Source organism: Numenius arquata, chromosome 13 (assembly GCF_964106895.1).
Source record: "Numenius arquata chromosome 13, bNumArq3.hap1.1, whole genome shotgun sequence".
Classification (NCBI taxonomy): domain Eukaryota; kingdom Metazoa; phylum Chordata; class Aves; order Charadriiformes; family Scolopacidae; genus Numenius; species Numenius arquata.
In genome coordinates this window covers 5,193,371-5,216,356 of record NC_133588.1, presented here as the reverse complement: position 1 = coordinate 5,216,356, position 22,986 = coordinate 5,193,371, and the positions used below count along the sequence as shown (strand labels likewise).

The following is a 22,986-nucleotide window of genomic DNA, read 5'->3' as shown; positions in this document are numbered from 1 at the left end:
AATGAAAATAAAGCGGTAGCCCATTATAAAACATTTGCTGCTGAAGTTCAAAAAGGGTACCTGAGTGTATGCCAAGCCGAGGAGAAAATAAAATTGGTCTTTCAATTTCAAATTTCTTAATATGCATCAGAGAGTTTTTACAAGTTTTCACAGTCTAGGTGAGGCTCATGCCCCAAGGAGTCTGCTTCATCTAAACCACTTTCTTCCCCTCTTTCTCCTCCCCAAAACAAGAGGCAATCTTCAAAGGAACAAATGTGTCACTTTAAATACACAACATAAAAAATGGGCCAAATAAATTATTAAAATACATAAAAAAGAGATTCACAAAAGATGCATGTTATTAGCTATTTGACAAGCAATTGATGCTGTTGCAATAGCTGCGTTTCACAACTCAAGTGTTTTCTTTGCTAGACAGATAAATAGTTCAAATAATGTGAGAAATGACTTTGCAGTCATCCAAAGAACAATTTGGCTTTAAATGGTTCATTTAATGGCTTTCCACTGGCTGTGCTTGTGCAGTCGTTTCATACCAGACCTTCACCACATCCATGTGCTTTGGAATTCCTTCTAAAAATGAGCTCCAAGCCTGACCCTCCTCTCCCCATCCCAATTCCCTGCAGAAGTGTTACTACATATGCTTTGAATCTTTTTTTTTTTCAGATGAGCTCCCAAGTCTAACTCCTTCCTCCTTGTGCTTGAAACGTATGGATTTGAAAGCACAGATGTGGCCTTGAAGTTTTTGGACCAGGCCCATCTGGGTCAATCCCTACATAGTTTAACTAGTAGTTTCTTGAGTGAAATTCTCAGAAGCCTTCGTTTTTTTCTTGTTCTGAATCTACTCCGCGCTCCCTTTTATCTCTCCTAGTTGAACTACAAGGATCTCAAGGGAGATGTGATTTTCATAAACAGAAAAATAATGACCAGCCAGAGGAAGGAAACAAATTTTTTAATGACTGTGAGAATTGTCTTCATGAAACAGCAAGTTTCCTTTTAGTTTATTCTATATGTAAAAAATATGCCATTCATAAACTGGAGAAGAAGGGGGACATTCTCTTTAATTCTCATCCGCTCAAGTAATAATTAATAATAATAATTTTAAAAAGCTGGTAGAGACTGTCAACATTTTGAACCTCTGAGAAGGGGTTCTGGATCTGACCCTGAAAACTGCATGTTGGCATGAGCAGTGACTTCGGTAGGGTCACTTGTGTGTGCACAGGGATGCCCGTGGAACAGTTTGCGGGACTAAGTCAATACAACAACTGCTTTTCCAGACGTGCCGCCTTCCTCCGCCGCCCGGGAGGCTGCGAAGTAGGGACATCGAGGGGTTCGGGAGCGCTTCCTCACCGCATCCGAGTACCCGGGGTGATGGCAGGCGCTCTGCGAACCCCACAAAAGGCGGGCAGGGTGTCCGGAGCCCTTCTCCCATCCCTGAAGGGTGGCGGATGGGAGGGAGACCCTTCGGCCCACGTGGAAAAGCTGCTTTTCCGCCAATCGAGGGGGCAAGCCCCCCGCGGGCTACGCGGGCGCGGAGATCGGCACCCCGCAGCCCGCGGAGGGCGGGGGCGGCCCCGGGAGCCCCCCGCCGGGCCGGGCAGGGCCGGGCGGGACAGGGGCTGCCGGTGGCGGCAGCAGCCCGGGGCCAGGAGCCGGCGGCAGCGCGGGGCTCCGCGGGCGGGCAAGGCGGGGGCCGGGGCCGGGGCGGCGGGGGGCAGCGCGGCGCATTGTCTGCCCGGGGCTGCGCGGGGAGCGGAGCGGGGCCGGCCCCGCCGCCCGTGCCCGGCTGGAAGTGAAACGCGCCTTGGCTGCTCCTTTTTTTTTTTTCTTTTTTTTTTTTTTTCTTTCTTTCCTTTTTTTTTTTTTTTTTTTTTTTTCTTTTTTGGAGCCTCCAAAAGGCTCACTCGCCCCTTTCATCTGCCGCCGCGGCCCAATGGGAAGGCGGAGGCTGCCTGCAAGTGGTCTAATCTCAATGAGGTGTCAATCATGTTCCCCGGTGGGTGAAGTAAGGTCTTTTGTAACCGCCTCTGTCTTTGGGAAAGAGAGGAGAGAGGAGGAAGGCTGGAGCGGAGAAGGGGGACGCCGGACCGTGCTGCAGGAGAGGAACTGAGATTCCATCTCGCTTGTGCGTTAGCAGGGAGAAGCGGGAGCACATGGATTTCTAAACGCGCTGGGATTTTATAGATCTACAAAAAATAACAACGAGCGAACCTGACCCTACTGAAAACAGTCAAATGAATCGTAATTGCAGATCAATGCAGAGAGATGGGGAAACTTCACTCGAAACATGGTTAGTTCCTTTCACTTGCTACTTCCTTCGCCCCTTCCCCTTATTCGGGTTTTACTCGGTTTGTTGCTGTGATTTTTATACTGGTGTCTAATGATCTTCCTTTATTATTTCCCCTACACACTTTCCTCCGGATCTGCCTAGCTGCCGTTTGTAAACCCCGAGAAAGTCCAGAAGGTAGGGATGGCTCCTTACTGCTAGCAACTTTGCACGCCTTCCCCCGCTCCGGGTGGCTGCCCCCGTCCCCCCTGCCCTCTCCCCTCAACTTTCCGCCGCGGTTTGCCCGCTGCCTGCCTGTCCCGGTCCCGGTCCCGTTCCCGACGCCCCCCCTCCGCCCCGCGGATCCGCGGCCAGCCGGGGCCGGGAGGCAGCGGGGATGGCCGCGGGGGCCGGGCGGGCTCTGCGGGCGGCTCAGCGGCGGCATTGTCTCCTCTTTTCTAGGTGATAGTTTCGCGGTGAACGCCTCTCTGGCTCGCAGAGGGCTGGAGGACTGGATGGTGAAGCAGAAATACTCCGGGGGCAGCAGCAGCGGAGGCAGCAGCTCAGGACTCCAGCAAGGCTGCCAGCACCGGGCTGTTTGCAGGCTCTCCAGCGCCAGCAGGGTATGTCAGCTTCCTCGCTGCCCCCACCCTCCCCCGCCCCTTCTTTTTGAAATAGGGAAAACCAAAAGCTCTTTCTACATCCCTCTCTCCCTCCCAAGGGTCGGTTGTGCAAAGGAAGGGTTTTTCTTTGCCCTAATGCTGCTCCAAGGGGCTGCCCCGTGGGTGGTTTTCTTCAGTCCTTTGATGAAGTTAGGAGCTGCAGAGCAAACTTGGTGCTGGTACAAAAGCCAGAGGAGTAAGGGGACCTGCCCGCTAGTGTCTGGGCAGTACGATTGGAACAAACCCCTTCACAAACAGGAACAAACAGAGAATCTTTGGGGAAAACCCAGCACCCTGCCAGTGTGTGCGAGTTTGTGAACCCTGACTGGTGCACGAGTTTGTCTGTGACATTTTGGCAGAGGAATTCAGGAAAGGAGAAGTCCCCTAAGAGTGTATTGTTATTTATTTGCTCTTAGCTAATAATGCAGGGCTGACTTTCTTCATCAAAGTTACTGCACGTGTCACTTATCCTGGCTGTTACCACACTGGTTGGTCGCTTTCCACCCTTTCTCTTTCTTCCAGACTTCCCCCCCCCCCCCCCCCCCTAAAGCTGGGATGGAGGAAATGTTTAAGTTACCTTTGTGTTGTTTTTTTTTTTTTAATGTTGTCTCTTTAGACAAAAAGGCATGATGGGAGGTAAACAAACTTAACAGTTCTTAGATATGGTCCCCATAGTGTTTCAGGGTATGATCCAGGGCTTATTGATGTTTACTGAAAGACTCCCATTGACTTCCCTGAGCTTTGGATCAAGCCCTGGAAGCTTCATCAGTGGAAAAGTAACCTGAGAGATGGGGAGATTGGAATCTGTGCTTCCCAGCGAGGAATGTGGCTCTGAAAGCACAGGCAGAGCAGGGCCACCAAGCCTCCTGCAGGCTCTTTGCTTTGTTAGCCACCAGTTTTATTGTAAAGGGCTGGACTTCTCATGTGTCAGGAAAAATTAACTTGCAAGTGCAGCAGTGTTACATTTAGAGGAGGATAAATTGTTTGGGAGTCACTAGAAGTAAGGCAAAGGGGGTAGGATACTGATGGAAGTGTTTGTAATTGATCAGCACAAATCGCTTCGTCTTCAACTTGCAGGTATGGTTGGTTGAAGTGATTTTTATTGTGCTTTACTTGGAGACAATGTGTCCAAAGAAAGAAGTTCTCATTAATAATGGTACATACATGTATGATACAGATGCAAAGAGTAAAAACATGTGCTTTTAATTACTTTCGTTATCGCAATTTTTGTGAGTTTTAGATATTTAGATATCTTTTATCTTTTTTATCTTTTAGATATCTAAATATCTTTTTAGATATGTTCTTTCACATATATATTTTGTAGGAAAGAAGCTCAACTCGCCAAACTAAACATAGGTTTAAAATATAAGAGTTAAAGGTCAAAAACTGTGACTTTAGCTTTGTGAAATATGTTTTCTTCCACAAAGACGGTTTGCTTTCTGAAAAGAAGAAAAAAAATCTTTTGTCAAAGATATTTTGCTGTTTACAAAGCTCTTCAGTTTTCAGTTCCATGGGGTCTGCTCAGCTGGAATGACAGTAGAACAGTCTTTCTCCTCTTACTCAAGGTGTCCTCCTTATGATAGCTTGGCAATTAGCAAGCCATTAACTAAAAATTACTCTACAGTTTTAGTACATTATAAAACTGTAAATGGGTTTAAGTACGTTTAAACGCACTGTTCCCATGAGGCTTTTTACTGTCACCCTGATAGAGCTGTTTCTGAATGTTTGAAAATATTGGCAATTTATTGCCTGATATATTTGGTGCTATCTGTATGCATATATAGCCTGCTAATTGATTTTAGTTTAATTGTCATCCTGTCACAGGCACACTGTGACAGCTACATTAAAGTTCCTTTAAAATATGAACTTTTGGTAATATGGAAGGATGCATTTCTAATCCTACATTGGAACCAGATGTGCCATATGTACAGTCTTTGTGACAAGGATTATGGAGTCGTAGCTATTGACTCCATAACTGAGATTGCATGACTGTTTCTCTTCTGAGATCTCTTTGATCTCTTGTATATTTATACCGAGATACAAAGCGAATTGTAGCCCAAACTCTTGGCTCTTCATCCACCTCAAGATACAGACATACTGGTCACTTCTACTAATGGTTACTCAGGTGGGATTGTGTGGGACAGTTGTGTATTCCACAATAATGTAGTACTGTTGCACTTCAGTCAGCCAAGGGCTCTTCTCCTTACTACTCCAAAATTCCTCCTAAACGATTCACTTAGCTTACAAGGCTCTGTGGGATGGTGTGGTTTTACTGTGTCACAGCTGAAACTTTGGCTTCCCGTTAAAACATGGGTGGTTTTTTTTCCCCTGAAATAGGTCCTAATTGCTGCGCTTATGACTTACGGCAGAAAGAGTTAGATCAAACACTGATGAAAATATCTGCATTCAGAGAAACGTCCAGTTGACTTTTAGAAACCAAAGGGTCCTAGAAATATTTTTCCTCCTAGGAAAATTAACCAGAGTTTTGTTGATGGGGGTTTCATTAGTGCGTAGGGCCCTGTTTGGTGAAATCCAGTGTACTTCCAAAGACCTGTTGATGGGAGAGGGGAGCTCTCAGTTGCTTCCGTGTCTGAAACTTCAAAGCTTTGAATCATTTTGATTAGAACTTGAACACGACAGTGAAATTTGATTTACATTGCTCTATGTAAGCCAAAATTTCTGTCTTGGTTGTAGCTGGAAGGCTGTTTTCCTCAAGAACTGAATTGTTTTGCTGAAGTTAGTCATCCAGGAGAGACGAGACTGAAGTTGAGGGGGATTCATGTAGCGTTTTACAAGAGGAATGAGTGACTAATACAGGAAAGCAATAAAATTTCATTTGTCCTCCTCTCTAGAATGATTGAATTTACAATAGTTGTGGAGGGGAGGACTTTACGTCAGTTCACTCAAGGGGCGTTTGACACAAGGAGGGTTCAAGAATACAACACCTTTTCTTTTCCTGAACTGAAGTTTTGAGGCTCTCTTGGTTAGAGCAGATGTCCCTCAGCTGATGTGTCGTCTGTGTCTTCTCCTATCCGCCTGTGTCTTTCCCCCTCCAATTCACTGGAAGGACAGTAATTAGTGTCCAGCTATTGCCAAATGCATCAGTCATCTGTGAAGGATCTTGTAGTAAATTGATGGTGAAGGGGTGAGCCAGGGGAAGGGCCCTGTATCTGCAATATGCCCTTCTGGTGTGTACACAACTTTTCTGTTGTGGGCTAAGAGCCCTGATCTCATTAAACCATCCCACCTGCCCAGCAGGGGCTGCTCTGCTCTAAATGTTTTAATTACTGTGGAGGCCGAGGGCTGGGCTCCAGCTTTCCACATCATGTAGAAATAAAGAAAAAAGGAATTCTGTTGCATCCATGAAAAGTATGAGGTCCAGAGTCATCTTCTAGTTTCAAAGCTAATTGAAACCACTGGGGCTGTAAATCTGTTCAAGCAAGTCAATACATTTGTTTTGCTGCTTTAAGAATGAGTTAACTTGTGCCCAGAAAGGTTTTCTGACATTGTGGATTATCCTGTATAATTCTTAAGTTTAAATTTATTCAGTATGTTTACTTTTACAGACTGTTTTTGGAGATCAGCATTGTTTGCAAATATTCATGTATTTATTTATTTAACTGAGAAGTAAGTAGCTCTATGCTAGAGGGGAAAATATTAAATATGACATTTGCTTAGTTCAATTTACTTTTATCTTCAAAGCCATAAGAAATGTTACCAGTTTCTTGCGCCGTCTCATTGAGATCTGTGCTTGGGATTGGAAAAAAAATCTCATATTTTTAATTAAATTTCAAACCAGCTCTCAGTGAGCCCAGTTGTAAGTGATCATTTTAGGTAAAATAGAAAAGACTTTAGCTTACCACTTCTGCTGGGCTCTTTGGTGCTAGTGATCCTCATGTTCAACCCTAATTGATACTAATTAGAGTTGAGTATCTGGTCTGGGAATAATACAGTATGAAATGCTGAGGCACATCACTGCTTCAGAGGTGGGGCTTGTTCTCCATTTGTTCTGTGCCTGTAACTGCCAGTGACATTAATGGACATTCCTTGCATGGCTGAGAGGAGACTACGCCAGTGTCAACTTCACTGCTCCTCTAGCGTGATCTTTCTTAAATTAAAAAAAAAAAAAAAAAAAGCCCTTCCCAGTCCCCCACTGTTAAATAGCATGTGTATGTGCACATATAAAAATACATAGCCTTATGGAAGACACAGCTGGGTAGGTCATTCATCCAAAATGAAAGTAATAAACAGAAAAGAGACTTCTTTTTTTTTAGTGGTACGTATCTACTATGGCTTAAAGGCTGTTGAAGTGGAAGATTTAATTGTAGCGCTACTTTGGGGTCATCTCATGGGTAGAATGACATTTGCAAGACTGCCTTCGTACTGATATGGTGACAAGAGCAGTTAAAATTTCCTGGGTGCTATCTTGTGGGACTACTTGAAATAATCTTTTAAACTGAAATATTTTCAAGTACATTAACGTCAGTATCGTATACATAATGATTTGTATTGTCCCTAAGGATTAAAAGAAACAACAGGCACAGCAGTGCTAGATATTGGTATGACTAAAAAAGGTTTTGATACACAAAATATTGTGTGTGGCATTGGAAATAAAATTGCCAAACTTTGCATTGAAAGAGAGAGAAGCAGAATCTTATTTAGTGTTGAAATTTGGTGCCAACAAACCAAGATAATTTAATTAGTGGTGCACATAGTATATCTTGACAGCTCTGGTTGGGAAAATTATAATATGAATATTAACAATCAAAGAGTCTCTGAAAGTATTAGTGCCATGGTGATGAGATTAGTGAATTGGCCAATACTGTAGCAGAAAGCTGGATTCCAGGGGAATTATCCTTGAATGATACCAGTTGGTGCAATTAAAAGCCACAATTCAGTTGCCATATGGAAAGTGTTAGGCATCCTTACATGGTTTCAAAGCTATGTGCCGGAGGTTAAATTGACATATGAAGAAAAGCATAAATTAAATATTTTGTGTTATGAAATTAAAAGTTGACTTTGCTGGAGCCATATGGAGGAGGTGGATGGAAGACAGTCTGTATTTCATCAGGGCTTGTTTTATAGGTGTTTCAGATTTAATGTGGTACACTTTTAATTTGGCATGTTGATTGGAAAGCTGAATGGCCCGTGAAGTTTCTGCAAACAATCTCGTTAAAGTAACTTTTTTTGATCTCTAACAACCCTCTTTCTCCCACCCCCCTTTAAAGTGGAGTTGCTTAGGTTGATCTTAGTAAGAAGGAAGCATCTAAGTGATACAAGCTATGTCTCTGGGGCTACTGGTAGTCACCCCTGGCTTATGAAACCTTAATTCTTCTGAATGAGAAGGCCTTGGTGATGGAGTACGTTTTCGTCTGAAAATTCGGATGAAAAGTAACAACAGTATGTTATATTCTTTAATGACTTAAATGTAAATAATGTAGTCCAGACTTACACTAAGACTTTGGTTATAACAAAAATGGGAAATTTGTAGCACATGATTGTCGACATATGGGAATGTTCTTTACAGCAGCATTCATTAACAGAAGGATTTTCTGTAGGTTTTGTGAGATCTGTAATAAGACCCAGGAGGAGCTCGGTAAGTGGCTATTTGTAGGCACCCTTCAGAAGAAGATCTTGGTTAACTTTTATAGTTTCTTTTGAATTGGGTTATGAAGAGAGGAAAGAGAAGTCTCTTGAGTATTGAAACTTTGTAAGAGTTTTTTCCAAAGTTGGGGAAATAATTGTTCGGTGATGATATTTAAATCAAAATGGAACATTGCTCTGTGTGCTGCAGATGTTGGCCTTTATAGAAATCCTTGTGGATGGATTTTGCTTCGTGAATGTCAGCATCAAAACCTGCTTGGAAAGTAAATAGTAGATGTTGAAATGTACAAAATACTTGAAGTATTTTTTTTGTAACTAAACCACTTTTCTAGTTAATACGCTAGTTACTCTGAATACTCGGGAGTTTTCAGACTATGTGATATTTATAGATATCTTTACATGGAAAATGAGGTATAGTTTTAGTTCAAAAAAATTACTGTGGAGAAATGGTCAAATAGACTTTCTCTGTGAATTTATTTAGTCATATCTGCCAACATTGGCAGCAAAACTAAGCTTGTATTTACTCCTACAGAGTAACTACAGCTATGGGAGACTGAGTTGGACTGTATTCCATTCAAGAATTATTAACCAAGTTCCAAATGCAAAATCTTCATTGTGTCTGATTTCGGAGCCAGCAAAGAGTGTTTGTGTTGGAATATCTCGTGACATTTGTCTTGCAGTGGTGGAACGCCAGTGGTGTTAGCTGTGGTGAAAGGGCTGTGCTGGCGCAGATACTTTTACTACTGCGTAATCTATGAGAGAGGGGAAATGACTTGTGTAGGTTCAACTCTTGCTGCCCTGGTCTCTCTGCAAGGGGTCCAGCCATACGGTGCATTTGCTTTTTTTTTTTTTTTTTTTTTAAACTTCTGGGTTTATTGCCATCAGAGCAATATGGCGCATATTTTCATCTTGTGATTTGCAGAGCGGAGATGACACTTGTGAACGTGCGAGACATTCTTTTTTGAATTGGAAAGTCTTGGATAGTTAGTGACTTGCAAATAGACTGCTGTCGTGTCCACTGTTTAACAAGGACCGGTCCCTTGGCTTGTCCATGGGAGCTGGCTTTCAGACAGGCTTATATCTGCAAGTTAAATGTTCAGCCAGATTCCTTAACACCTATATGTGTGTGTTGCACGTGGCCTGATACGTGCCCGTCATATGTGAGAAATACTTCTGGTCTAGTCATACAGAATATAAATGTTTGAGGAAGGGAAGGATGCAGTCTCTTGCTGGGAGGTCCTATACCAGCTGGGAAACTGAGTACCACTGATTTCGTTTGTGTGGTGTGGCCTATTGTATGTTATAGGGCAATAAACGATCCTATTGTTTTAGTCTGTAAAACTTCTGGTGGCGTAAATCCTTTTGCTCCTCAAAAGACCAGACTGTGGCCACAGGAGACTAAAACACCGTCAGTGCCTCAGAAGCTCCTCAATGGCCAAGAAGAGCCCAGTAAAAATACACATAATAGATCCTGCCACACTAAGCCCTTGGTGGGGGCAGCGGAAGACCTCGTGGTTCCGTGGCTCAAACCAAGGTCCCTGCCAAATGTACGTGAGAAGGAGTTGTGCCTTGAACCTGAAGCTGCTGTTAATAAACTGCAATTCTTGTTCACAAGACTTACCAGGCAAGCAGTTTTTCTGCCTTTTGTAAAAGCTCCGAGTTTGATAATTTTCTCCAACAACCCTTCTCGATCTGGAAACTCTGTGGAACTCTGAAACTCATTGAGCTGAGTGTGAAAGGGTGTTTTGCTTATTCCTTGAAAAGTGGCATCTACCAGTCTTGCTTTCGGTTGTAATGGATTTGGATTTGAATCCCTTGAGAATGTGAGATCCTCCCTTAAAGTATGGGAGGGGATCAGCTATGTTTTGAGTAAAATTTGCAGCACAGAACTTTTTAAAGTGCTTGGAATTTTCAGCCGTTGTATCCTTGGGCTTCAAACTAACAAATGCAGGCAGTGTGTGTTGCTGTAGCTCCGAGATGGATTGGCATGTGGTCAGAACAGTCTGTGCACTGTCCATCGAGAGAAATACTTTGTGTTTTGCGATTAGGGTGGAATTTAATGCATTTGGGGGCATTACTGTGGCAGCTTTAAAGGGATTAAGTATATTGAGGTTCCTATTAAAGTATAACATTGTGATTCAAGATCTGTGAAAGAAAATCATGCATGGGTGTTTGATCTTGGGGTGCAGCCACACATGCTGTGAGGCATAAAATAAGGGGATAGACTCAGTAGGGAAGTGACAGAACAAAGTACTGTCTTGCAGGAGAAATGGGATTTGGGAGCAGCCTCGGATCTTTTGATCCATACTCTGATGCGAATGATGAGTGGTTCGGAGGTGACAGATTTGTCTTGGGGGAGGAAGGAGAATGGTGGGTAGCGTGTCGCATTGCCCTTAGAGAGAGCTTGCTGTCTGATTCCCCAAAGATTTGATAGCGGTAGGTAAGGACTAAGCTGCTTCTTGTCCTATCTTAAAAATCTTTTGTAATTCCAGGATGGTTAGTTTCAAGAGAGTTAGGTAAAGAAGGTAGTAGCTGTAAAGCTAAGCCTTATGCGTTAAATGTATATAAAGAACAAATGCCTGTTTGGGGGAGCGGGAATTTTCTCTGAGCATAGAGTGCCCCAGTCCTGAGCTCACAGAATAACAAGCAGTCTCTGTATTGCGTAAGATGCTGCGGTTAAGCCTGTATCAGTGTTTCTGTAATAAACTACTCTTTTTTTTTTTTTTTTTGAAACAATAAATAATAATTTTGCTTGTGAACTTTCCAAGTCTCCCACTGTTCACATAGCGTACGTGTGTATAAACTACAGACACTCATTCCCCTATAAAGAGAGAACATCATAGTCTAGCAAACAGAATATCTGTCATTCCAGCTGAGCAAAGGTCTAAGGCAATAACCCAAAATATCCTGGAAGAAATTCTAAAAAGCATTGAAGAAATCAATCGTCTGATCCTAGAGGAAGGTCTTTGATGTAATCCTGGTAAGTTTATACTGGGAGCCTGCCTATTTCTTTATGGTCAGCCCTAGACTTTCTATATGAAAAGTGGATCAAATAATTTCATATGCTTCTGCTTTAGAAAAAGATGGTTGATAGTTTTCTGAAGCGTACACACTGTTTAAATGTAGATTGTGGCTTTTAGCCGAAGCCCAGGTGGGGAGGAAAGGCTTTTCAAAACAAGTACTTACAGAAAAATAAATAATACTTTGATATTTTTCCCATGGAAAAACTGTGCCTCATTTAGCCATCCCGAATATTTAATTTTATTTTGAGGATAAACTTCATAGGTTATCTCAGTTAAAGCTATTTTTATTTATCCAAAGCTTATGTGCAAGGTCTTGTTCCTGATGTGGATGTGTATGTAAAAGGAGTTTTTCAGAATACCATAAATAAATTGCTTTTAAAGGTATACTTTTAAACCAGCTCAGTGCAGTTAGGTAAGTCTGGCTTTATCTTGTTGAAAAATTCTGCAGTATTTCTCTCTGTTAGGTTTTGATGTGAAAGCCCCGCTGTAATAGAGGGGAAGCTTCTCAGTGCTTTCAGTGGGTTTGTATTGGGTTCTCTGCCACATCAGTGGAAGACGAGGGAAGGTTCAAGTGGTGAGACTAATAGTCTTTCTGTCTAGCAGCTACGTTGCTGGTGGAATGGCATCCTGAAGATGCAGTTTATCTGATCATTTTATGACAGGTTCACAAAAGTTTTTCCCAGTTGTGCTGCCACTTCAATTCCCACTTGTAATTAGCAATGTAATTCTGCGGATAGGGTTTAAAAAGCATGTTTTGAGGAAAGCAGAGCTGTGGGAATAGCCTAATACCCATTAAAATACCACATTTTTATTGTTTGAAGGTGTTTTTATCTAATTAGGTTGGTTTGTTAAAGTATTACAGCACAGTCTCATTCTCTTTTTTTTTTTTCAATTTTTTCTTCTACTCTAAGGCTGTTTTTAATCGTTTATTTATGACCAGTAGGAAACACACAAAATCTCTAACTCTGGACTAATGCACAGCATAAAGAAGTAAATGAGATCTCTTCCTGCCTAAGCTATTGTACAGGGCTTTTCTCTGAAAAGCAGGCACTCCTGGATTAAAACATGGTGATGTGTAACAGAAAAGAAAGAAGAAAAAAAAAAAAGAAAAAGCCCCAGCATTTGGAAAGGAATTGTTGTAGTCATTGATGCTGGATAGGCTTCCCTGGAATTTGGTCATCAACTTCATGATGGCACTTTTTTCCAGATGTGCTGTTTGATTTCTTTTTTTTTTTTTTTTTTTTTAAATGCAATTTAGGAAAAAAAAAATGAATTAAATCAATTTTCATGAGAACTGTGTGATGAAAGTCAAAAGTAAGGCATGTTGAAGGAGCTCCGTGTCCTTGGACGCTTGCTGTTCTCCAGGAGGGACTGGCTAGACTGGAGATGCTGCCTGTGCTGAGTCAGTGAACGTACATGTGCTGTTTAAACACAGAACAAACCTCTGCTAAAACAATTGACCCTTAATCTAAGGCCACCTCTGATTTTCCCCACGTTGGCAAGACGGAAACCGAAGACAGCGCAGTGGGCAGCCCCCTGGGTTTGCCAGCAAATGAGTAGCAGACAATGGGTAATGTCCTGTGGGAGCAGCAAAAAAGGCTGAGGGTCCCTTGTTATCTCTGGGACAGTAACCTCACCCTCCTTCTGTGGCTTTCTGATGGCAATGGCAGCAGCCCTGCTCTCCTCAAAAAAGGAGAATTTCACCACCGCTGGGGAAAATTAAGGAAGCTTGTCAAGTACAGAAGACAAGAAAAAAATGCTGATGTCGTGCCTTTAGGGGTATGTTTGAAGCAAGGAAAGAGCCCTGGCCCGCTGTACAGTCGGAGCGTCTCCTGCCATCAGCAGGAGCCCTATCCAGAGGCAGGGTGAGGCTTCCTCCTTCCACTCTCTCCATAAACACGGGGTCTACTCAAAATCTGCTGCTGGTGCATATCATTCCCAATATCCAGCGTTGTCGGGAACGGATAACCAGTTCTGCCTTCAGCTAGAAATACGTGCAGAGGCTCTTTTTGGAGAGATGTACCAGTCTGAGGCGCATCCCAGGTCAGGAGTCGGATTTGGCTTTAAGTTGTGTTGGCGCAGTTTACTGGTGCCACTGGGCTGGGTGCTAATAGCTGGCGGCAGAACTGGGCGGAGGGAAGTAACTCGGCTGTAAATGGCCTTCTGATGATCGGTTTCATCTGTCTGTAAATAAGGGGGGGGGGGGAAGCGTGTGTTACCTGGACTTACCCATCCGCAGCCGTGAATCTTTCTTCTCGTGACGATGGTGACCGGCAGTGAGTACATGGTGTCACACCCGGCTGCACGCCAAACTATATTGTAATTTCTGTGCAGCGCTGGTTTGCAGTGGCTCTTCTTGCAGGGTGACGCCTGCCTTCCCTCTCGGCGCTGCTTTGGCCGGGTAAAGTGCCATTTCTTCTGCCCTGGTCCTGCTTACAGCAGGCTTTTTACCCAAACCGCCCGTGCCTGTTGAAACTGCCTGAGTGGGTTGTACAGAGGGTGAAAAGCGGTACAGGTTTTGCCACGCGGGTTTGTTTTTTTTTTTTTTTTTTTTTTTTTGACTGTGTGCTATTGACAGGGCAGCTTTCGGAATGAGTGATCTTTGTGGAATATAAAGGGTTAGGTTGTTGAGGTTACCCAGGCGCCAATCCACTGGCACACCGCAGGTGATCTCCCAGCGAATGTTGTTTAAAGCGCCTGTCCCACGGTTTCACAAATGTGCTCTGACCAGAGGATGTTTTTCTAACTTCAAAGGGCTTCTCAGCCTGGCTCGGTGCCTCACAGACTGAGTCCACAATTCCTCTCTGCTCCTGATGTGTTCTAACCATGTGTGATTTTTTTTTTTTTTTTTTTTTTTTTGGGGGGGTGGGGGGGGTATGTGATGTTTTCTTAAAGCGGCATTGACCTGCGTTCAAGTGAAACTTGCTCTTAAGCTTGTAAACACAAACTTGTCGTGTGGGCACTTTTCATCTTAACCTGATGGTGTGTATTTTTTATTTTTTTTTTTTTAAGAGCAAGAATAGACATCAAAAGGAGGAGTAATTTATAGGAAAAGGAGGGAAAAAAAAAAAAGTAAAAAAGGAAGAGAGAAACTTGCAGCAGCCTTTTGAGTTGCACCGTCCAGAGGGTTTTCCTTGAAGATGAAGGTGTGGGTCCTTTGCTGGCAGCAAGGAGAGGAGCGTATTTCCACCTTGGCACTGCTCGTGTCACAGTAGGTTACTTTGTCTGAAGGGGGTGTGCGAGGGCGGAAAGCAAGGCAAAAAGGAGCAGAAAGCTGTTGAAAGAACAGAGCAGTGACCTGATTTTTATTTTTATTTTTTTTTTAACGATGCTCCCCCACCCCCCTTAGCAATGTTATATCAAAATAAACTTTGAGGAACGTGTTTGTATGTTTTTAAATAGTAAAGGTTTCTTTTTCTTCTGTAGCACTTTGTAGTATAGTTTTCTGAAGGGGATTATATTCAGGTTAATGCAAAATATGCTTTCTTTTTACTGCTGAGAACTAGAAGTGACCGAGCCTTTGTGGGCCAAATTCTTTTACTGTTGAAGTCCATTAACTCTGCCGAGAGCAGGATTAGGCCCTGAAATACCTCCTGAAGTGCACTGTGCTACATCAGCTATGGCTGTGGATCTGGGAAGATCTCATGTTCCACTAAGTTGCACTGGCGGGCACTGGTTTTTACCATGTTTGTGCATTCTTTAAGGCTAGAAAAAGTGGGCTAGTTTGAGATTTTAAAGTCATCATTTTTCGTTTACTGTTATTACTATTATGGATGGTTTTGAGTATATTAAAAAACCCAAACCAACAGCAAAACAAACCCTTTCTTCAAAGAAAACCATACCTTCCAAGCCAGAGCATAATCCTGCTTGCGGAGTGATTGAAAAGGGTCATCTGCTGTGGGAATAGAAGATCCTACTGTGAATGGCGTGCCGGGGACAGTATATCTCAACTGTGCAATGAAGTTTTGCTCCTCGTGAGTAACAGCACCGCAACCTAGCACTTAATCCAGCTTTTGGATTGCAGCTTGAGCCCAAGGTCCTCTTCCAGACGAGATCCTGGAGAAGTTCAGTGATCTCTAGGACCTAAAGCCCTACCGGCAAACAACCTGTGCTACCCCGCCATCCCATGGTTATCGACAGGAGCCATTCCACCACGTTTATTTTGGCTAGTTTTAAAGCAGGTGGCCAGGATGAATTCCTAGTTTCAAAGTCACAGCTGCTGCTTTGAAATTGTGTAAGAAGGGCTTTGGTTTCTTAACACAAAATAACTGAGCTGCTGTTTGGTATTAGAGCATCATTATTCTGGGAAATGCACTCTTCATTTTAAAAATATCTTCTGTATGGAAGTTGAAAGTTTATATGATTATCATGATTATAAGGGCAAAGAGCTGAAGAGGTTCCCTGTTTCACTGATGCCTGTAAATACTTAAGAATTCCTCAGTGAGTTGAGTGAATAGAATCTGAAGGTAGTGTTAAAAATTAATAGCAATATTAGAAACACCAAGTTACTGCAGGAATCTTGTTTGTTAGTATTAAATAATTTCAAGGGGGGGATTTTTTGGGTAACTATAATTTAAGATTTTTCCCTCTTAATTGGATGTCTTTGTGGCAGTTAGCCTAGAAAAGTTATGTCTTTATCATTAAATCTATTAAGAAGTCCAAGTGGACTTTATGCCATCACAGTAATGATGCTGTGATTAAGTAAAAGGAAATATTCTGTTACAAATCCCCATTTCCTCTCCTTGTAAAAAATTTTATTTTAAAATGAGCCTTCTTGGGTGACTTTTTCAGTAGCGTCAGCAACAGTGTCAGCAGAATGGTGAATTCGTGTCGCTGCAAGTATAAAGAGAATTCATGAAGGAGTTTGTGTTAAGCACAGGGTTGGTGGGTTTTTTTTATAAAAAAAAAGGATTCTATTCACTGTGGTTTTTTTTCTTCTTTTGTATTCCTTGCCGCCTTATGATATTATAATGTTTTTTGCCTACTTTCAAAATTTCATAGATACATATTTATAAAAACTATATGTCATGTAAGCCTTTTTCTAGTGTAAGGGAAAGTACATTTTATGCAAGGTACACAGCATGGGGCTTCCTGGGCCTTCAATCTCATCTGATCCTGTCTCACAATAAATACATCCAACAGGAATGAGCAAAATCCAGTCCTCTCAGACTGGGTAAAAATGCGCTCTTAAGAAGGAAGCCAAGAGGGGGCTGGTTAGATCGTAGGTAGAAAGGCCAGACCTTTCCTCTGAAAGGGGGCCTGAAAAAAGCAAATAGGCAGAGGATGGAGTGTTTCTTCAGCTAATGTTGACAGGCTTCTTAAAGGATGCAAAGTGCAAAATTAGGGTTCATCTGGCATTGGGGATATGGTCAAAGAAACGAACGTAGGATTCACACGCGTATGTGTAACAAAATCATCGACTTGGTTGTTAAGGGGATGGGGTGAAATGGGCGCATCAGAAGCATAGGCAGTACAGATGGGATATCTGGGCTGTGCCCTTAATCCTTTTGGCTTCAATCATAAAATAATTTATGTTTGTGTTTTGTTATGTTTTGTGATAGTTATTACTAGTAGTTCTCTTGTCTGTTGGAAGCTGCACGTTCTAGCGCAGCACTTCTTAGATATATCCGTTAACAACTGGTGCTGTTTGTTTGTTTGTGTGTTGTTTTTTTTTTTAATGTGGTTGGACTCGATGATCTCAAAGGTCCCTTCCAACCACTAAGATTCTGTCATTCTGTACCATACTTTATATACAGGTATATGTGGGAGAACTAAGTCAAAGCTCTCAGGGGTTCAGACACAGGCTTTCCGTGCAGTCCTCGCCTCTCTGATAACGGGGTATGCCCTTGCTCACTGGGCTGGCCAGTGTAACCCCTTGGGTCTCTACTTAGTGGGTGGGATTTTATGGGTAGGGTGTCAGCCCTGTTGTACTGAAGGGTAATAGGTTAAATGCGGCTTTCTTAAGCACTCTGAATCACAAGGTAGGTAGGCTTTGAAGTCGTCTGAGATTAGAAGACTGGTCTGTGGGCTTGGGTGTGAAGTTGAGAGGTGTTTGATGTGGGTGGTCAGTTAGATAGGCATTGCTGTGGAGCTACCTGGTCTCTGAATTTATGGTTTTAGCAAGAGGTACAGGAGCTATGTATTCTAATCTATAGCCTAGCTTTACCTGTATATCCTTCCCCAAGTTGCTCAATTGTTAATCTTCACAGAGACCCAAGACGGCTAAGCGCTCGTCACTCATTTAGTCTCGTTTGTCTTCTCTTTGAAACTACCAGCTTTATCCACTTTTTCCCATTTCCCCATCAGGGAAGTGAGGGTAGGTTTTATCCTTTTACCTACCTAAGCTGTTGAGGCAGTCAGAGAAGTATTTAAAGTTCATGAAGAACTGCAATGCCAGCTGTACACTTAATTCATTGCTATGTTTTTATGAATAAACCAGGTATTTATTACCTACTTTCCTGAGCAAAGTAAGAAAATAAGAATGAAGAAGAATGTTTGAATTCCCCTTGGAGTTTATATAATCCCCATTGGCAAAAAACCCACCCCACGTATATTGTTTCTTCTTTTGCTTTACAGTCATCTTCCTGAAATCCTTTTGGAAAGGGGCCTTTCTGAACTCTCCAGCTCTCATCACAGTCCAGTGGCCCAAGACGTCTAATTTAAAAAGTTTGTATCAATCAAAGCAGTTTTACATATGGAGAAAAAAACATTTTACTTCCTGCGTAGCTGAATGAGAATTTGCAGAAGTTAGAAGGTGGTGCAAGGGACATGTTTTAGGTGCAAGGAACGTGTATTTAGTGTATGAGCTGAATCTTCACTCCTTGTGGAGGCTTGTCCAAGGACATGTGCATTCAAGTTGTTGTCCCAAAGTGGGGTCTTTGTCTCCATAAGGGACACAAAAGTGACACAGGCTTCTGGCTCATTGCAGTACCTTGCTTATAGTCGTGTATAAATTCAGTGTAATGTTAGTAGGAACATAGGGATAGAGTGTATGGATGGCGTATGTATAAATCACAATAGGTAAATAATATAGGATGAGGAGAATGCCAGACTTTTACCCCTGTTCCTACATGAAATGGACTGCACAGACGTATCTAAAGGGTGAAGGAAAACTTGAGTTAAAAATTCAACTGAAGATGAGCTCTGCTGCACCAGCTAGACTTGAGGCTTTGCAGGGAGATGATCTTCTTTCTGGTGTTTGCTTGAATAATGAAGTTACCCTCTCTTGAAGGTTATTCTTCAGAGCAGCAGAGTTTGTACATGAGTGAAATGCATGTCAAAATGTTTACAATGCACTGGAGTGGAGTGGTGAGTCAAAGAGGTAGGCTTTTTGTTTGTATTGGCTTTGTAATGGAGAGCCTTATAATGAGGGTGAACTATGCCTCCTATTCTGGTGAGCCTTTGTACTATCTGGAGCACAAAGTGGAGCAGGTTTACAGGTTAATTAACACCTCTTCCCTCCTCCTTGTGGTGCTGGCAGTGATGTATCACCCATGGTCATGTTTAGAAATGGTGAGTGACAGTCGGTGATGGATACTCCCAAGCTTTTTACTTGTGGTCACTGTTTCTCTGCGGCGAATGCCATTTGTTCTTTTAAATAATAAAGAGAACAGTTAAATACGTGGTGCTGAAGAAGCACTTATTGTCCTGTTACGCTTGGCAGCAGTGAGCACACCCCTATAGCTGTGTGTTTGCAGCCAGACACATCCCAGCCTGTAGCTTCCCTGTTCCCCCCTCCGTATAAATATGAAGAGAATTCAAGTAACTTCTGCCTGTCTAAAGAGGATTTAACGGCATCTCACAACCCGTTATTATGTATTTAACAACCATTACTCTCAATGTTGAATTGTAAGGATGGTTTCAATCTAGTGGCTCTGTGGTTTTGGAGAGTTTGGTCAGTCTGGCTGGAATCACTGTGCTTTAGTCAGTGTGTGTAAGATATGGGCATTTGTTGTTTGTTTTTCCTCTCCCTTTGGAGATTTAAATTTTTCTTCGCCAACAGATCACACTTTCTCAGCAGTTTCCCTGTGCTTCTTTCTGTCCCTCCCAGTTCCTCAGGTCTCTACACTGCATGTGATAGACACTTCTATTTTAACAGCTATTGCCTTTGCCTGAGCTTCATTTAAAGGCTACACTGTTCAGAAACTAAATCTTGGTGGAGAAACAAAGCCATGTGGGGGTCTAACTAGCAGGGTGCACATTTGGGTGTGGAACATCAAGAATCCTTTTGCCATCTGGCGTTGGCTGGCACACCATACTACAACATTTGAGGCAAGTATGTACCATACGTACTGCCCAGCCCCACCATACCCACTGTACGGATTGCTAACAAAAACATATATGTATTTTTGGACCTTAAAGAATTTCCTCTTCACTTGCCTATTTGTGAGTGGAAAGACAGTGGATGATAGCCCAGCTCAGGAGCGGAATCACTTTAGGAAGAAGACAGTGCAGCGGTACTGCTTGCTGCCTTCCTTCAGGAAAGTGGAAGGAAACAGTGATTTGGTGAATCGGAGCCGTCTCTGACAGCTCCAGGGACAGCGTGGCTCTCAGCTGCTGCCTTACTCGCAGTGGATTATAGGGTCATAATACAGCCCTCTGTGCCGAAGCAGAGAAGCAGTAAATTCATCCTTGGGAGCTGCTTTTTGTTGTCTAGAAATGAAGAATTCCTCTGTAAGAATGTAATGCTTTTTAGCCAACTTCCCAATTCCCATGCTTCAGCAGTGTATTTATCTTCACCATTTTCATGCTGTGAATAGAGGAAGGCCAAGAAACACGTATCAAGGACTTGCTTTACAGCCAATGATATGTGTGGTATAGCATCCTATAAAGTTAACAGGGATTAAGGTGAATGACCATGTGAACAAGGGAGGCATCCCATCAGGAAATATGTCTGTTTCTGTGCAACAACTAAAGCAATACTATCTACAGGCTTTGAATCAAAGGCTTGGACAGCTAAACAAAGCTAATCCCCAAAGATGTACTATTAAACTCATTTCCTGTGTATGGAACAAATGCTTTAGGAGCTTTGAAAAGCATTTTCCAGCCATTGTTAAGAGAAGAGTCGGGGTGTGAGCTATAAAATTCTGATCTGGGTTCAGACTTTCTCCATATTTGTGGTTTTGGTTTGAGCCTGTCTCTAGTTAGCAGGGATATAAATGTTAAAACTTACCCATGTGGCTTGAGAGCTGTGCTGTGTTAGTAGCGTAAGTCTTGCTTTTTCAGTGAGTCTTTATTTTAGAATACATTTCTTCCTGCTGGGGTCAGAGCCTTTCTTTAACTGGGCAAACTCTGAATAGTCTGGCAAGGAAGGACAACTTGACTAGCCCTAGTAGAGCTGCAAGTATAAAGTGTTAATAATCTATGAAAAATATTGTTTCTCTCTCATAAATTCTCTCAAAGTGGAAACTCAAGTTTGTATGCCCTTATAGAGAAGAAAGTAAATGTCCTATCATGTTTTCTTAGGAAACTTTTCATTTCTGTTTCAGCTTTGATAGCTTGTTATATTTCTCTGCTCAAGCAATTGAAATTAATTGATAAATGAGAAAAGGTTTAAGCTGACTAATGAATATCCCAGAATCGTAGAATGGGTGGAGTTGGAAGGGACCTTAGAGATCATCGAGTTCCAACCCCCCTGCCCTGGGCAGGGACACCTCGCACCAGACCAGGTGGCTCAAAGCCCCATCCAGCCTGACCTTGAACCCCTGCAGGGATGGGGCAGCCACAGCTTCTCTGGGAAACCTGTTCCACCACCCTCACAGTAAAGAATTTCTTTCTAGTATCTAATCTAAATGTCCCCTCTCTGAGTTTAAAACCATTACGCTTTGTCCTATCGCTACACTCCCTGATAAAATATCCTTGGGTTTGGAGAACTGAACCTTCAATGAGAAAGATGAACATCAAGAATTAGGTCCTGTAGTGAGCTGAACTGGTTTGGGTTTTTTTTCGGGGGGGGGGGGGGGGGGGGGGGGGGGTTGGTGGTGGTGTTGGTTGGTTGGTTTTTTGTTTTTTTGTTTTTTTAACTTTGAGCCTAATTACAATTACAAGAACAACTCTCACTTTGGGTAAAAGTGGTGTCTGCTCAGATCTGTTAGGCTAGGTCTGACTGGGCAGCATGTTTCTAGAGTGCGAGGTTAGGGCTCCGAATTTGAATTCTTGTCATAAGACACGATAATTTATGAATGGCAGAGAGAAATGATTACCCAAATGTGAACAGAACAAATAAGCTTGGCATCAAACATGCTTTCTCCTGGGCTGTCACCCATTGTATCTGTAGCCTGGTGTGTGGCACTTAATGTAATTTCAGCCTAGCTTCATTCTGAGCAAAGGCTGATAATGTGTGAACATGTGTGATGGTCCTGAGATGATGGCAAGCGAGCCCATCGGAGACTGCGTGGTGTCTGTTTTCAGAGGGGATTTTGGTGCCGACTTCTGTAGAATTAGGCTCTGGCAGCTGTAATTGTGTAGCAGAGAATATTGCAGAAACGGGTATACAGGCATTCTCAAATGCTTGGCACTTTGTCATATATTTAATCTATTTACATATTTCCTGTACCGCTGTACAAACAAACCAGTGGGCAGAGTCCTGAAACCATTTTCTCAGGCAAAGTTCCAGTTGATACCAAAGAGGTTGGGATTGAAAATAATCGCTTGTTTAGAAACATTTGAATGTGACCTTTAGATAAATCCTCTTTCCTTTTGCTGACTTTTTTTGAACCCCTCATTAGGGAGTTATTGAAAATCAGTAGGAAACTTCAGTAAGTTCAGGCGACAACCCCACCTGAGTTGTCACTTGCTGTTCCTTTTGGAGCATTGCAGGGGACATTGCTTCTTCAGAAACTAGCGTAGACCTACGGTATCGTGACTCTTCCCTATTTCTCATTCCTTGTTGAATTTCCAAGTGCTCCTCTGTTAGCCTTATTAGACCTGTGGGTAAAAGCACGTGTGGTGAATTTATGCGTGTTTCGGTGCAGATGCTGAGGCCAATCCAAGTCTGGTAGCGCTTTGCATGCCTGTAGAGATGTTATCGTGCAAGTAGTATGCAATATATGGTTATCTGCCACCATTACAATACCCTTTTGTTCCCAGAGAAACCTCCCTGAAAGGTATTGGGCAAGCTTGAAGAAATTCATGGCAGAGCTAAAGGTGATTGAACTGAGGTGACCAGAAGAGCAAATTATTTGCCTCTTGTGTAGGTAGGGAAACTGATAAGAACAGTTCTTCTTCTAGACATAAAGTGAAAGAATAAAAAAATCAGTAATTTATGTGCGTATGTATACAGACTTTTATTGTGATACAGCGTGTTTGCACACCAGCTATTCTGGAATACCTATTGTGTATATAAACATACCAGTAAATACTACTGGAGCAACGACCCCATGAGAATTTAGTCTGTGTTGCTTGAAGTTTAAAAAAAAGGTTGTTTAGAACTGTGAAG

The 22,986-nt window shown here is 42.6% G+C and overlaps 1 protein-coding gene across 1 annotated transcript in view; it reads left to right on the top strand.

Annotated features, from left to right (window-relative positions):
• The first annotated feature begins 2,259 nt into the window (after positions 1 to 2,259).
• NKD1 (NKD inhibitor of WNT signaling pathway 1) overlaps positions 2,260 to 22,986 on the top strand; it is a 109,499-nt gene continuing 88,772 nt past the window's right edge. Inside the window, exons 1-3 of the mRNA XM_074158120.1 lie at positions 2,260 to 2,284; positions 2,426 to 2,458; positions 2,723 to 2,883. Coding sequence (XP_074014221.1) covers positions 2,260 to 2,284; positions 2,426 to 2,458; positions 2,723 to 2,883 — 219 coding nt within the window. The remainder of the gene's footprint in view (positions 2,285 to 2,425; positions 2,459 to 2,722; positions 2,884 to 22,986) is intronic.